The sequence below is a fragment of the Balaenoptera borealis genome (genome assembly GCF_965194805.1).
Source record: "Balaenoptera borealis genome assembly, chromosome: 1".
Taxonomy (NCBI): Eukaryota; Metazoa; Chordata; class Mammalia; order Artiodactyla; family Balaenopteridae; genus Balaenoptera; species Balaenoptera borealis.
This window is the reverse complement of record NC_138860.1, coordinates 79,569,514-79,584,383: the sequence shown is the minus strand read 5'-3', so window position 1 is coordinate 79,584,383 and position 14,870 is coordinate 79,569,514. Positions and strand designations below refer to the sequence as shown.

The window sequence follows — 14,870 nt, the reverse complement described above, 5'->3', positions numbered from 1 at the left end:
GTACAACTACTCCTGAGTTGATAAATGAACACATTTTCAGTTTGGGGTCATTACAAACAATGCTGCTATGATTATGTCTCTTGGTATACGCAGGTGAGGCAGGAGATAGATGGGCTCCAGGCTAGGCATTTGCAACTAGCCTCCTGTTTACATTTCTTGAAGAAGGAGTCAGGTGGGATCTAGGGTAGATATTTACAACCAGCCTCCTGTTTGCACTTCGAGATGAAAATAACAACAGGAACAGGGTAAATAGCCAGGCTTTGTCTCCTGTGGACACCTTAAGGTAACAGTCATGGTAGGGACAGAGAGGGGCTAAACCCTGTTTGAGTAAAGGATCAAGAGGTCACATATTTCCCCTTCTTGGGGCAAGGGAGACATGGCACATGCACACAGAGGCTCCTTGGGGGTCAAAAAGGAGGGGGTGCCACCCCATAATAGGTGGTGCCACACACCCACACCCCCATAGGCCTCTGGGCTGGAATCCATCTTGGACAAACAGTTGTGCACACAGGTTGGGGAGGGTCCTAGGGCAGGTCACGCATGGAAAAAGAAACCAGATAATTGGCCAAAGGTAAACAAAGAACAAAGACCTGGAAGAACTGCCCTATATAAATGATTTTTTAAAATTAATTTTTAGAGCAAAAGGGATGGTTAGAGAGATTCCAAGCAAGAGAAGGATTTGATGTGCTGTTGAGAGCTTAAGGTACAAGGACTTGGAGAGCAACTTCTGGGAAGTGAGAGCAACCTCGGGCCAGCAACCAGAAAGAACACAGGGACCTCATTCCTACAACCACAAGGAACTAGATTCTGTCAACCACGAATGAACTTGGAAGTAGATCCTTCCCCAGACTCTCTAGATAAGAGCCCAGTCAAACTGATGGCTTGATTTCAGCCTTGTGAGATTCTCCGGAGAGAATCCTGTTGAGCCCACCTGGACTTCTGACCTACAGAACTAAGAGAATGTTACTGAAGTTTCCTTGACGGTAATGGCACAAACTCTTAAAAGCTTTTTGACAGAGGCTTAGCTGGTGAAGATCCAGTGAGACCATTCAAAGACTTAGCTGTTGAAGAGCCAATGAAACTCCATAATAAATTGACCTCCTACGGCATGGACTGCACAAACAGGAATGTTGTAAAGCTTCAATATGTCATTTGGAGGGGATTAACCAAGATGGCGGAGTAGAAGGACGTGCTCTCCCTCTTGCGAGAGCACCAGAATCACAACTGTCTGCTGGACAATCATTGACAGGAAGACCCTGGACTTCACCAAGGAGGATACCCCACGTCCAAGGACAGAGGAGAAGCCACAGTGAGACGGTAGGAGGGGCGCAATCAGAGTAAAATCTAATCCCATAACTGCTGGGTGGGTGACTCACAGACTGGCGAACACTTATACCACAGAAGTCCACCCACTGGAGTGAAGGTTCTGAGCCCCACGTCAGGCTTCCCAACCTGGGGGTCCGGCAACGGGAGGAGGAATTCCTAGAGAATCAGACTTTGAAGCCTAGTGGGAATTGATTGCAGGACTTCGACAGGACTGGGGGAAACAGAGACCCCACTCTTGGAGGGCACACACAAAGTAGTGTGAGCATCGGGACCCAGGGGAAGGAGCAGTGACCCTGGGGGAGACTGAACCAGACCTACCTGCTGGTGTTGGGGGGTCTCCTGCAGAGGCGGGGGGTGGCTCTGTTTCACTGTGGGGACAAGGACTCTGGCAGCGGAGGTTCTGGGAAGTGCTCCTTGGCGTGAGCCCTCCCAGAGTCTGCCATTAACCCCACCAAAGAGCCCAGGTAGGCTCCAGTGTTGGGTTGCCTCAGGCAAAACAACCAACAGGGAGGGAACCCAGCACCACCCATCAACAGTCAAGTGGATTAAAGTTTTACTGAGCTCTGACCGCCACAGCAACAGTCAGCTCTACCCACCACCAGAGCCTCCCATCAAGCCTCTTAGATAGCCTCAACCACCAGAGGGCAGACAGCAGAAGCAAGAAAAACTACAATCCTGCAGCCTGTGGACCAAAAACCACAGTTACAGAAAGATAGACAAGATGAAAAGGCAGAGGGCTATGTACCAGATGAATGAACAAGAAAAAACCCCAGAAAAACAACTAAATGAAGTGGAGATAGGCAACCTTCCAGAAAAAGAATTCAGAATAATGATAGTGAAGATGATCCAGGACCTCGGAAAAAGAATCGAGGCAAAGATTGAGAAGATGCAAGAAATGATTAACAAAGACCTAGAAGAATTAAAGAACAAACAAACAGAGATGACCAATACAATAACTGAAATGAAAACTACACTTAAAAGGAATCAATAGCAGAATAACTGAGGCAGAAGAACGGTTAACTGACCTGGAAGAAAAATGGTGGAATTCACTGCTGTGGAACAGACTAAAGAAAAAAGAATGAAAAGAAGTGAAGACAGCCTAAGAGACCTCTGGGAAACATTAAATGCAACAATATTCACATTATAGGGGTCCCAGAAGGAGGAGAGAGAGAGAAAGGAACAGAGAAAATATTTGAAGAGATTATAGTCGAAAACTTCCCTAACATGGGAAAGGAAATACCCACCCAAGTCCAGGAAGCGCAGAGAGCCCCATACAGGATAAACCCAAGGAGAAACACGCCGAGACACATAATAATCAAACTGGCAAAAATTAAAGACAAAGAAAAATTATTGAAAGCAGCAAGGGAAAAATGACAAATAACATACAAGGGAACTCCCATAAGGTTAACAGCTGATTTCTCAGCAGAAACTCTACAAGCCAGAAGGGAGTGGCATGATATACTTAAAGTGATGAAAGGGAAGAACTTACAACCAAGATTACTCTACCTGGCAAGGATCTCATTTAGATTTGATGGAGAAATCAAAAGCTTTACACACAAGCAAAAGCTAAGAGAATTCAGCACCACCAAACCAGCTCTACAACAAATGCTAAAGGAACTTCTCTAAGTGGGAAACACAAGAGAAGAAAAGGACCTACAAAAACAAACCCAAAACAATTAAGAAAATGGTCATAGGAACATACATATCGATAATTACCTTAAACGTGAATGGATTAAATGCTCCAACCAAAAGACATTGGCATGCTGAATGGATACAAAAACAAGACCCATATATATGCTGTCTACAAGAGACCCACTTTAGACCTAGGGACACATACAGACTGAAAGTGAGGGGATGGAAAAAGATATTCCATGCAAATGGAAATCAAAAGAAAGCTGGAGTAGCTATACTCATATCAGATAAAATAGACTTTAAAATAAAGAATGTTACAAGAGACAAGGAAGGACACTACATAATGATCCAGGGATCAATCCAAGAAGAAGATATAACAATTATAAATATATATGCACCCAACATAGGAGCACCTCAATACATAAGGCAACTGCTAACAGCTATAAAAGAGGAAATCGACAGTAACACAATAATAGTGGGGGACTTTAACACCTCACTTACACCAATGGACAGATCATCCAAAATGAAAATAAATAAGGAAACAGAAGCTTTAAATGACACAATAGACCAGATAGATTTAATTGATATATATAGGACATTCCATCCAAAAACAGCAGATTACACGTTCTTCTCAAGTGTGCACGGAACAATCTCCAGGATAGATCACATCTTGGGTCACAAATCAAGCCTCAGTAAATTTAAGAAAATTGAAATCATATCAAGCATCTTTTCTGACCACAACGCTATGAGATTAGAAATGAATTACAGGGAAAAAACCATAAAAAAGACAAACACATGGAGGCTAAACAATACATTACTAAATAACCAAGAGATCACTGAAGAAATCAAAGAGGAAATAAAAAAATACCTAGAGACAAATGACAATGAAAACACGACGACCCAAAACCTATGGGATGCAGCAAAAGCAGTTCAAAGAGGGAAGTTTATAGCTATACAAGCCTACCTAAAGAAACAAGAAAAATCTCAAGTAAACAATCTAACCTTACACCTAAAGAAACTAGAGAAAGTAGAACAAACAAAACCCAAAGTTAGCAGAAGGAAAGAAATCATAAAGATCAGAGCAGAAATAAATGAAATAGAAACAAAGAAAACAATAGCAAAGATCAATAAAACTAAAAGTTGGTTCTTTGAGAAGATAAACAAAATTGATAAGCCATTAGCCAGACTCATCAAGAAAAAGAGGGAGAGGACTCAAATCAATAAAATCAGAAATGAAAAAGGAGAAGTTACAACAGACACTGCAGAAATACAAAGCATCCTAAGAGACTACTACAAGCAACTTTATGCCAATAAAATGGACAACCTGGAAGAAATGGACAAATTTTTAGAAAGGTATAACCTTCCAAGACTGAACCAGGAAGAAACAGAAAATATGAACAGACCAATCACAAGTAATGAAATTGAAACTGTGATTAAAAATCTTCCAACAAACAAAAGTCCAGGACCAGATGGCTTCACAGGTGAATTCTATCAAACATTTAGAGAAGAGCTAACACCTATCCTTCTCAAACTCTTCCAAAAAATTGCAGAGGAAGGAACACTCCCAAACTCATTCTATGAGGCCACCATCACCCTGATACCAAAACCAGACAAAGACACTACAAAAAAAGAAAATTACAGACCAATATCACTGATGAATATAGATGCAAAAATCCTCAACAAAATACTAGCAAACAGAATCCAACAACACATTAAAAGGATCATACACCACGATCAAGTGGGATTTATCCCAGGGATGCAAGGATTCTTCAATATACGCAAATCAATCAATGTGATACACCATATTAACAAATTGAAGATAAAAACCATATGATCATCTCAATAGATGCAGAAAAAGCTTTTGACAAAATTCAACACCCATTTCTGATAAAAACTCTCCAGAAAGTGGGCATAGAGGGAACCTACCTCAACATAATAAAGGCCATATATGACAAACCCACAGCAAACATCATTCTCAATGGTGAAAAACTGAAAGCATTTCCTCTAAGATCAGGAACGAGACAAGGATGTCCACTCTCACCACTATTATTCAACATAGTTCTGGAAGTCCTAGCCACGGCAATCAGAGAAGAAAAAGAAATAAAAGGAATACAAATTGGAAAAGAAGAAGTAAAACTGTCACTGTTTGCGGATGACATGATACTATACATAGAGAATCCTAAAACTGCCACCAGAAAACTGCTAGAGCTAATTAATGAATATGGTAAAGTTGCAGGATACAAAATGAATGCACAGAAATCTCTTGCATTCCTATACACTAATGATGAAAAATCTGAAAGAGAAATTATGGAAACACTCCCATTTACCATTGCAACAAAAAGAATAAAATACCTAGGAATAAACCTACCTAGGGAGACAAAAGACCTGTATGCAGAAAACCATAAGACACTGATGAAAGAAATTAAAGATGATACCAACAGATGGAGAGATATACCATGTTCTTGGATTGGAAGAATCAACATTGTGAAAATGAGTATACTACCCAAAGTAATCTACAGATTCAATGCAATCCCTATCAAATTACCAATGGCATTTTTTACGGAGCTAGAACAAATCATCTTAAAATTTGTATGGAGACACAAAAGACCCCGAATAGCCAAAGCAGTCTTGAGGCAAAAAAATGGAGCTGGAGGAATCAGACTCCCTGACTTCAGACTATACTACAAAGCTACAGTAATCAAGATAATATGGTACTGGCACAAAAACAGAAACATAGATCAATGGAACAAGATAGAAAGCCCAGAGATTAACCCACGCACCTATGGTCAACTAATCTATGACAAAGGAGGCAAAGATATACAATGGAGAAAAGACAGTCTCTTCAATAAGTGGTGCTGGGAAAACTGGACAGCTACATGTTAAAGAATGAAATTAGAATACTCCCTAACACCATACACAAAAATAAACTCAAAATGGATTAGAGACCTAAATATAAGACTGGACACTATAAAACTCTTAGAGGAAAACATAGGAAGAACACTCTTTGACATAAATCACAGCAAGATCTTTTTTGATCCACCTCCTAGAGTAATGGAAATAAAAACAAAAATAAACAAATGTGACCTAATGAAACTTCAAAGGTTTTGCACAGCAAAGGAAACCATAAACAAGACGAAAAGACAACCCTCAGAATGGGAGAAAATATTTGCAAATGAATCAACGGACAAAGGATTAATCTCCAAAATATATAAACAGCCATTCAGCTCAATATTAAAGAAACAAACACCCCAATCCAAAAATGGGCAGAAGACCTAAATAGACATTTCTCCAAAGAAGACATACAGACGGCCACGAAGCACATGAAAAGATGCTCAACATCACTGATTATTAGAGAAATGCAAATCAAAACTACAATGAGGTATCACCTCATTCCTGTTAGAATGGACATCATCAGAAAATCAACAAACAACAAATGCTGGAGAGGGTGTGGAGAAAAGGGAACCCTCTTGCACTGTTGGTGGGAATGTAAATTGATACAGCCACTATGGAGAACAATATGGAGGTTCCTTAAAAAACTAAAAATAGAATTACCATATGACCCAGCAATCCCACTACTGGGCATATACCCAGAGAAAACCGTAATTCAAAAAGACACATGCACCCGAATGTTCATTGCAGCACTATTTACAATAGCCAGGTCATGGAAGCAACCTAAATGCCCATCAACAGACGAATGGATAAAGAAGTTGTGGTACATATATACAATGGAATATTACTCAGCCATAAAAAGGAACGAAATTGAGTCATTTGTTGAGAAGTGGATGGATCTAGAGACTGTCATACAGAGTGAAGTAAGTCAGAAAGAGAAAAACAAATATCATATATTAATGCATGTATGTGGAACCTAGAAAAATAGTACAGATGAGCCGGTTTGCAGGGCAGAAGTTGAGACACAGATGTAGAGAATGGACATATGGACACCAAGGGGGGAAAACTGCGGTGGGGTGGGGATGGTGGTGTGCTGAATTGGGTGATTGGGATTGACATGTATACACTGATGTGTATAAAATTGATGCCTAATAACCTGCAGTATAAAACAACAAACAAACAAAACAACTAATACTAAACTTTCATTGGGTTATTTGTATGGAAATATGTTAATATAACTGTTTCAGACATTATATGAAATTTCTAAAAATCTTATATTTGTATTTGTATGGAAATATGTATGGAAATATGTTAATATAAATGTTTCAGACATTACATGAAATTTCTAAAAATCTTATATGTTCTGGTATAATGTTATAAGTCATAATCCTAGTTATTACTTTAAAATTTATATCTCAGAAATAACTAATTTTCTTGTCAACTGCATTATTATGAACTTTCATCAAATCTTTAACTGTGGTCATTTTTAAGTCTTTTGTCATTTACAGACAGTTCTGGGTGTACTCTGATGCTTTTGCAAATATGTTCCTATAAAAGGCTTTCATCTTCAAGAAATTCATGGAAAAGACTCTGACAAGTACAGGTTTCTGGTAACTGACTGTACTGCTGAACTGAATGAATAAGCATTTTCAGAACTCTAATGAAAAACTGATGAACTCATAAAAGTGCTAACAGAAGATCAAGATGAAAAAAAAAATTAATTACATGGGACTGAGTGAACTGATGAGGATGAGTATAATTTTTGTGACTTTCTGTCTGAATTAAAAAAAAAAATCCCACAAGGACTCAGAGGCAAAGAATATACAAATCAATTTTCACTGCAAAGTAAAGGAGCTGTTACAGTGGAGGATTACTGGACTGAATGTCAATACTATGACATAGTATGAGTGTGTTTCATGTTTGGTAATTGCAATCATTGTTGCTTTTGTTGTGGTCATCCATGTACAATGCTTGGTGTCAGTCTATTTACCTCTTGTAAAAATAAAATACAGTGTGTGTGTGTGAAAAAAATTAATTTTTATTGGAGTATAGTTTATATTGTATTTTAATTTTTATTGGAGTATATTGGAGGAATGTTGTGTTAGTTTCTTGCTGTACAGCAAAGTGAATCAGTCATACGTATACATATATCCACTCATTTTTAGATTCCCTTCCCATTTAGGTCACCATAGAGCATTGAGTAGAGTTCCCTGTGCTATGCAGTAAGTTCTCATTAGCTATTCACTTTATACATAGTAGTGTATATACGTCAGTCCCAATCTCCCAATTCACCCCCTTCCCCCCTCTTGGTAACCATAAGTTTGTTCTCTACATCTGTGACTCTGTTTCTGCTTTGCAAATAAGTTCCTCTGTACCATTTTTCTAGATTCCACATATAAGCGATATTATACGATATTTGTTTTTCTCTTTCTGACTTACTTCACTCTGTATGACAATCTCTAGGTCCATCGCCATCTCTGCAAAAAGCACTATTTCGTTCCTCTTTATGGCTGAGTAATATTCCATTGTATATATGTACCACATCTTCCTATATAAATGATTTAACTGCCTCTTTACTGCACTCCTCCTCATTAGGGAGGATGCCCACACCCTTTCTCTCCAGCTGTATATCTCTGCCTTGCTTCTGTCTTCAATAAACAAAGTGTTTCTCTGTGTGCTCTCCCACTTGTTGTGCTGTGCCTCTAATAATAAACTTTGCACCTATTTTTACAGTTTTTGCCTCTTTGAGAAATGCATTTTTCAGTGGGGGCATGAGCCAGGGGAACTCTGCTTCTAGCCTCTAGCCCCTGGTGGACCTAGTGGCTAGGATTCCTGATTTTCACACCGGCTGCCCAGGTCCAATTCCTGGGCAGGGAACTAAGATCTTGCTTCAAGCCACCACTCACTGCTGCCTCTCCGAGATCACAGGCATGCATTTAGGTATGCACTCAGGAGTGGAATTGCTAGATCTAGATCTGGATTGCTGTTTGATATACATGATGCCTATTTCAGTTTACTGTGCACAGTACGGTACTGTGCATAGTATCCATGCACTGTGCGTTTACAGACTTGGTATGGAAATCTTTGAATCTAAATTTTAGATTCTCTGACTCTGCTATATGACCACAACATATAGTGCACAATTTTTCTTTGTTGAGCTATAGAACATATAGAGTATATCCGCAGTGTCTACAACTCCCGAGGCTTCTATCTACTCCAACAATGCTTGCTGGTTACACTGCTGCTATGTTAGCTTGAATACTATGTAATGGACGATGCAGTTTCATTCTCATTTTCCCTTCCGTTCTCCCTCACAACATTCTCTATCTGTGTCTCTGTCTCTCTTTCACACACACGCACAGAGCACATTCACATTCCATCTGCCATTCCAGTAAATGACAGTATTGCCTGCCATCAAGCCATCAGCTACTGTAGCTAGCCCCCCAGTGGTGCGCCCTGAGGGGAATTCAGGATGGAGAAAAATAGAATACTGGCCCTAGATCAGCGGTCCCTAACGTTTTTGGCAGTAGGGACCGGTTTCGTGGAAGAAAAGTTTCCCGTGGACCCGGGTGGCGGGGTCGGGGGGCGGGGATGGTTCAGGCAGTAATGCGAGCGATGGGGAGTGGCAGACGGAGCTTCGATCGCTCACTCTCTGTTCACCTCCTGCTGTGCTGCCTGGCTCCTAGCAGGCTGTGGACCGGTATAGGTCCACGGCCCGGGGGTTAAGATGCATATCTAAGGAATAATTTAAATGTGCCCAGACTCTAGCATCTTCCCATACATAGGAAAGCACTAAAATCACTAACTCTAGATGTCTGTTTTTTGTGATTAGCAGTAATCTTTTGATGTTTGATTACTTTTTTTTTTTTTTTTTTTTTTTAGCAAAATCTCCTATATAACCTGGCTTCTTACCTCTTCAGAGCAGTTCCTCAGAGCTATTTGAGAGACTGTCTCCTAGGCTCTAGTCCTCAGTAAGGTCCCTAAAACATACAACTTTTAGGTTGTGCCTTTTTCTTCAGTCGACAATACTCTATCTATAAATGTTTTAGGTTGACTCTCTCTTGAGAGAAGGTTTCCCAAGTATCTTCAGTTCTGAAACTCCTGGCTCTCCCTCACTCTAACCTACTTTTTCCACCTTAACAGCCCTCCCACATCCCAGCATAGTCAGGTGTTCTCTGGGGGTAGTATGAAGGAAGATACATAGAACAGTGAAAAGAACATGACATTTGCGAAGAAGACACTTAAGTTACACTCCTACGGTAGATATTTATAAGCTGGTGAAAAGTTATTTAAAATCTCTGTACTTCAATTTTTTCCCCATAAATAAAATATGGATTAATACTACTTATCTTCAGTTTTTTGGGAAAAATATTTGAGTGCCTAAACTGTCCCAGGGACTATTCTAGGTGCTGAAGACAGCAGTGAACAAAATCAGTAAGATACCTTGTGGATATTTACCAGGATTAAAGAAGACCATGGCTGTAAAGCACTTAGAATAGCTGTAGACCTAGAAAATGTGCTTGGCAAGTTTTTTGCTTAACAGATATTTATTGATCATCTACAATCTTCTAGTCCATGTTGTACTTACTGGGGATATAGTATTGGGTAAGACCAGGGAAACAGATCAGAAAATAAACAAGCAAAATAAGTGAGTCGGTTAGTTTCAGATAGTGATATGTGTGTATGATTCATATAAATCAGTAAGAGCAAATGAAAGTACTATGGAGATCAGTGGGGAAATTTATTCAGAAATTTAAACCAAACCAGCCTACTGAACAGTAATGCTAGGAGTAAAAAGAGAATCAGAAAGTACTGCCAGGAGTAAAAAGAGAACTATGCAAATCAACATATGGTGATCAGAACCAATCAGAATACAATAGAGAGAGACAGATGACTTTGAAGCCAGCTTGGTAAAATCAGCAGAAAGCAGGAAGTTTCCATTATTCCTCTCTCTGGGAAGAGGGGTAGGGGGTGGGGAGGTGGGAGGAATACTCACAAAGCCTTCATGATACTTGGGCTTCTGATTACTTAGTCCATAACCAATTATATTTGTGGCTATTTTTAGTCAAGTCATCTGTGATTCTTGGATTCTAGTCCAACCTCACTCCCATCCAAGAAATCCCTACTCTGTTCTCTAGCTGTGATGACCTAGGATTACAGACTCCCAAGGTTAAAAGAAACTATGCTAGTCATATCATTTAACCACCTCCTTCGAGTAGGAGGTACAACCTCAGAATGCAGCTGTGAGAGAAAAGGAAATATGCTGGACCAGGAGTTAGAAGATCGAGTTCTAGTGTAGACTCCAAGATATTACTGTGTGTTGCATTGTACTCTCTTTGATTTGTTTTCCTCATTTACAAAGTAAGAATAACAATCCCTATATCTCACAGTTGTTATGGGGATTAAACAAAATGGCATATGTGAAAGCTCTTTGGAAACCAGAAACACTCTAGAAGTCAAAGACATGATTAATCTGGGGGCGTGGATCGTAGCCATTTCCTGGGCAAAGTGGAAGTTACTATGGCTGACTTCTCCCTGCCATGGGCTGATTTTGAGGACTTGGGTAAATCACCACCTCTCTGTGCTCTGGTTTTCTGACCCCCAGTATGTGAGGGTGAGTCTTGCCCCAAAAGGTTCTTCCATGATTCCATGAGTCCCTTCCCAGAAGAAAGCAGTGAATCTTGGAATAGCTAAAAATTGACTGACTCAACCGACCTTTGGAAAAATATATTTATCTCCAGGTAATCCTAATTTTTGAAGGCTATACTGTCTGTTTTTTACTTTTTTTTTTTTTTTTTTTAAGTTTTGGCTGTGTTGGGTCTTCGTTTCTGTGCGAGGGCTTTCTCTAGTTGCGGCAAGTGGGGGCCACTCTTCATAGTGGTGTGCGGGCCTCTCACTATCGCGGCCTCTCTTGTTGCAGAGCACAGGCTCCAGACGCGCAGGCTCAGTAATTGTGGCTCACGGGCCCAGTTGCTCCGCGGCATGTGGGATCGTCCCAGACCAGGGCTCGAACCCGTGTCCCCTGCATTGGCAGGCAGATTCTCAACCACTGCGCCACCAGGGAAGCCCCAACTGTCTGTTTTTTTGTTCTTGATAAAAAATAGTTCTTGTCTTTATGTCTGAAAAGATGATAGTACTTGAAAATTTAAAGATACAGATAAACTAAACAGAACTGTGCAAGTTTTTAAAGGGAGGTTGGAAATTTCAAGAATGCGAAGTTAGATATTGTTCCATGATTCATATAACTATTTTTCTTTTTATTTCCGTCTTCATAGCTTCCCTCCCTTCCAGGCTTCTATCCACTATTCGGGCAATTTTGTATCCTGATTTAATCACTTAACCCCTTACTTGAAATAATAGAAATAATTTTTCCATGTTATCGCAAACAGCTTTGGGGCAACATTAAGCATCAGAAGATAGGCTGGGTAAGGGCTATCTCCAAGATGCCAGCCTAGAAGCAGAAGCAGCAGCAGAAGCCTATTCTCTTCAGGGCTCTCACTACAGCAGAGTGAGGGAGAATGGAAGCGTTAATGTTGGCAGAATGGGAAGAAAACATGATCCTTGAATTCTGGCCCCTCTTTAGTGGATTGAGGAGAAGACACAGAGAGACAGACTTGTGAACATGTCTATAATTACAAGCTCTGATACGTGCCGGGAGGAAAGGTTTACAAAGCTAGCTGGTGTACAAGGAGTGGAGATGGGGCTGACCTAGTTCTTCTGCCTTTGTTCACACAGTCTGGGAGGTCTGAGACGACTCCCCTGAGAAAATGACTTTTGAGCTGAGATCTGAGAAGGAAGGAGATAACTGTGGATTGTAAGGGAGTGAGAGGAGGAGGAGGCCAAGAGCTTTAAACAGAAGGAATTATTTGTGCAAAGACCTCAGACAGGAAGAAGCTTTGCATATTAGAGGAACTGAAAGCATATCAGCTATTATGGTCCAGTACAAGTGAGACTAAGGTGAGAGATGGTGCTGCAAAGTAGACCAAGGTCAGACGGCACACAGTCTTGTAGGCCATATCCTGAGAAAGCTGTTTCAGGAGGTGGGGCAAAAGGACAGGGTGGTGGTGGAGGTGGAAATGTAGACAAGTGAGCACACACAAGAGATATTTCAAAAGAGGTAAAATAGAGGAGAGTTGCCGATGGATTGGATAAAAGAAGTGGTGGGGGAGGTGCCAGGGTGCTGTCCAGGTTCAGACTCACCAAAGAGGGGCCTTCTTTTCTCACCGTGATCTGAAGTTCTGAACCGCTAGGTCTTGTTGCTTTTATTTTCAGTGTGAGAAGTAGGAAGCTGGCTGTCTAGGTATGCATCATAATCTTGTCTCTGTTCTTTCAAACAGAAGTTCATATTTGGAGAGTGAATGAGTGAGGAGCCAGAGGAGAAAGTGAGCAGGCAGAGACCAGGTGGGAGATGGGAGGGGAGGAAGAGGAGAGTCTAGGGATAGTCCTCCAAAAGGAGTCAGGCAAGACAGAGAAAATGGAGGAGTGGATGCAGGGACCATGACAGGAGGAAAGAGGGGCTGGGGATGGGGACACTGAGGTGGAAGCATCTTGGGATATTAAAGCCTGAAAAATCTTAGCCAACCCAGTCCAATCCGCTCAATGTAGAACTGAGAAAATTAGGGTTAATATTATTATTTTATTATTAATGTGATGTTTGCACTTGTAGAACTTTTGGAAGACATAAAAAATGTAAAGCAGATTGAAATCATCCATAGTCTCTCCGCCTAGGGACAACCACTGCTAAGCCATGGACTTCCCTCTCACTTAAAAACTTTTTTTTTTTTTTTTTGCATTTTTAACATGGTAGAAGTTATACGATAGATACAACTTTATGTCCTGTTTTTAAAACTTACAGAGTGGTTGTAAAGTTTCCCACATGCTATCCTTAACTCTACGATGAAAAAGGAGATTTAGACAAGCCGGTTGTGAGAAACACTTGAGTGACTGTGTCAGGATTCCTAGGACACCGACCAGGGCTCTTTGCAGCTCAAACACCTAACGAGGAGACAGACCATCTGGCAGATGAAAAAGGGACCCCTGGACTGGACTGGGTTGGAAGCAAACCCCGGGCAAGCCAGAATGGGAGTCCTGCCTGCGTCCAGGCTTGGGAATTGGCCAGCAACCTGGTCAAGTTCAGGCTGTTCGGGGCCTGCGGAAACCAGGGGCTGGTGGGAGGGCGTGGGGGGCGGGGAGGAGGGAGGGGCCGGGGGAGGAGCCTGAGGTCCGTGGTCTGAGAGCAGAGCTAGCAGCTCCGCGAGGTTCCCACGCCCAGCGACGTGGGGTGCCCGCTGTTTCTGTTGTTCTGGAGGCTCCCCCAGATTTAGGGAAGTTCTGAGGATGAGTGGAACAGGGGCGCCCGGGTGGAGGGCTTCGAGAGGGAGCTGGGCTGGGAAAGGGGCCGACACTCGCTGCGGGAGGGTGGAGACAGATGCACCTTGGAAAGTCGGGAGCTTGATCCACCCGCCCGAGAACCTGATGCTCCCCGCTTCCTGCTCCTTGGCCCCGGGAGAGGGAGCTTGGCTCAGAGCTAGTAGACGTCACCCCCCCTTACCAAGCCCATCTGTTTGTTTGTTTCTTTTTTTCTTCCTTCTCCCTTCTTTGCTCTGCCAACCGCTCCCTCGGCCCCTCCGACCTGCATTCTCTCCAGCCCCGCAAAGGCATTTCCCCCTCCGCTGCCTCCAGATCTCGTCCTTCGCCAACAGCAGCTGGATGCGTACGGATGGCCTGGCGTGGCTGAGGGACCTGCAGGCCTACACTTGGCGCAATGACTCGGACACCATCTGCTTCCTGAAGCCCTGGTCCCAGGGCACATTCAGCGACCAGCAGTGGGAGCAGCTGCAACAAACATTTCAGGTTTATCGCAGAAGCTTCACCAGGGACATACGGGAATTCGTCAAAATGCTGCACATCGACTGTGAGCTGAGGGATGGGATCGTGCAGAGTTGCCCGGGGGAGACAGTGGACGCAGGAGCCCAGCCGGGAGGTTCTGGCCCCACCTGATAAGATTCTCTCCTCTCTCCCTT

The 14,870-nt window shown here is 42.0% G+C and overlaps 1 protein-coding gene across 3 annotated transcripts in view; it reads left to right on the top strand.

Annotated features, from left to right (window-relative positions):
• CD1D (CD1d molecule) overlaps positions 1-14,870 on the top strand; it is a 58,703-nt gene that overhangs the window by 39,323 nt on the left and 4,510 nt on the right. For 2 of the 3 annotated variants that reach the window (XM_082406286.1, XM_082406285.1), the window contains exon 1: positions 14,070-14,761. In XM_082406286.1, the coding sequence (XP_082262412.1) occupies positions 14,185-14,761 (577 nt within the window). In that variant the 5' untranslated portion in view covers positions 14,070-14,184. Of the gene's footprint in view, positions 1-14,069; positions 14,762-14,870 lie in introns of those variants that run through there. The other variant, XM_082406287.1, reaches the window with a different exon arrangement.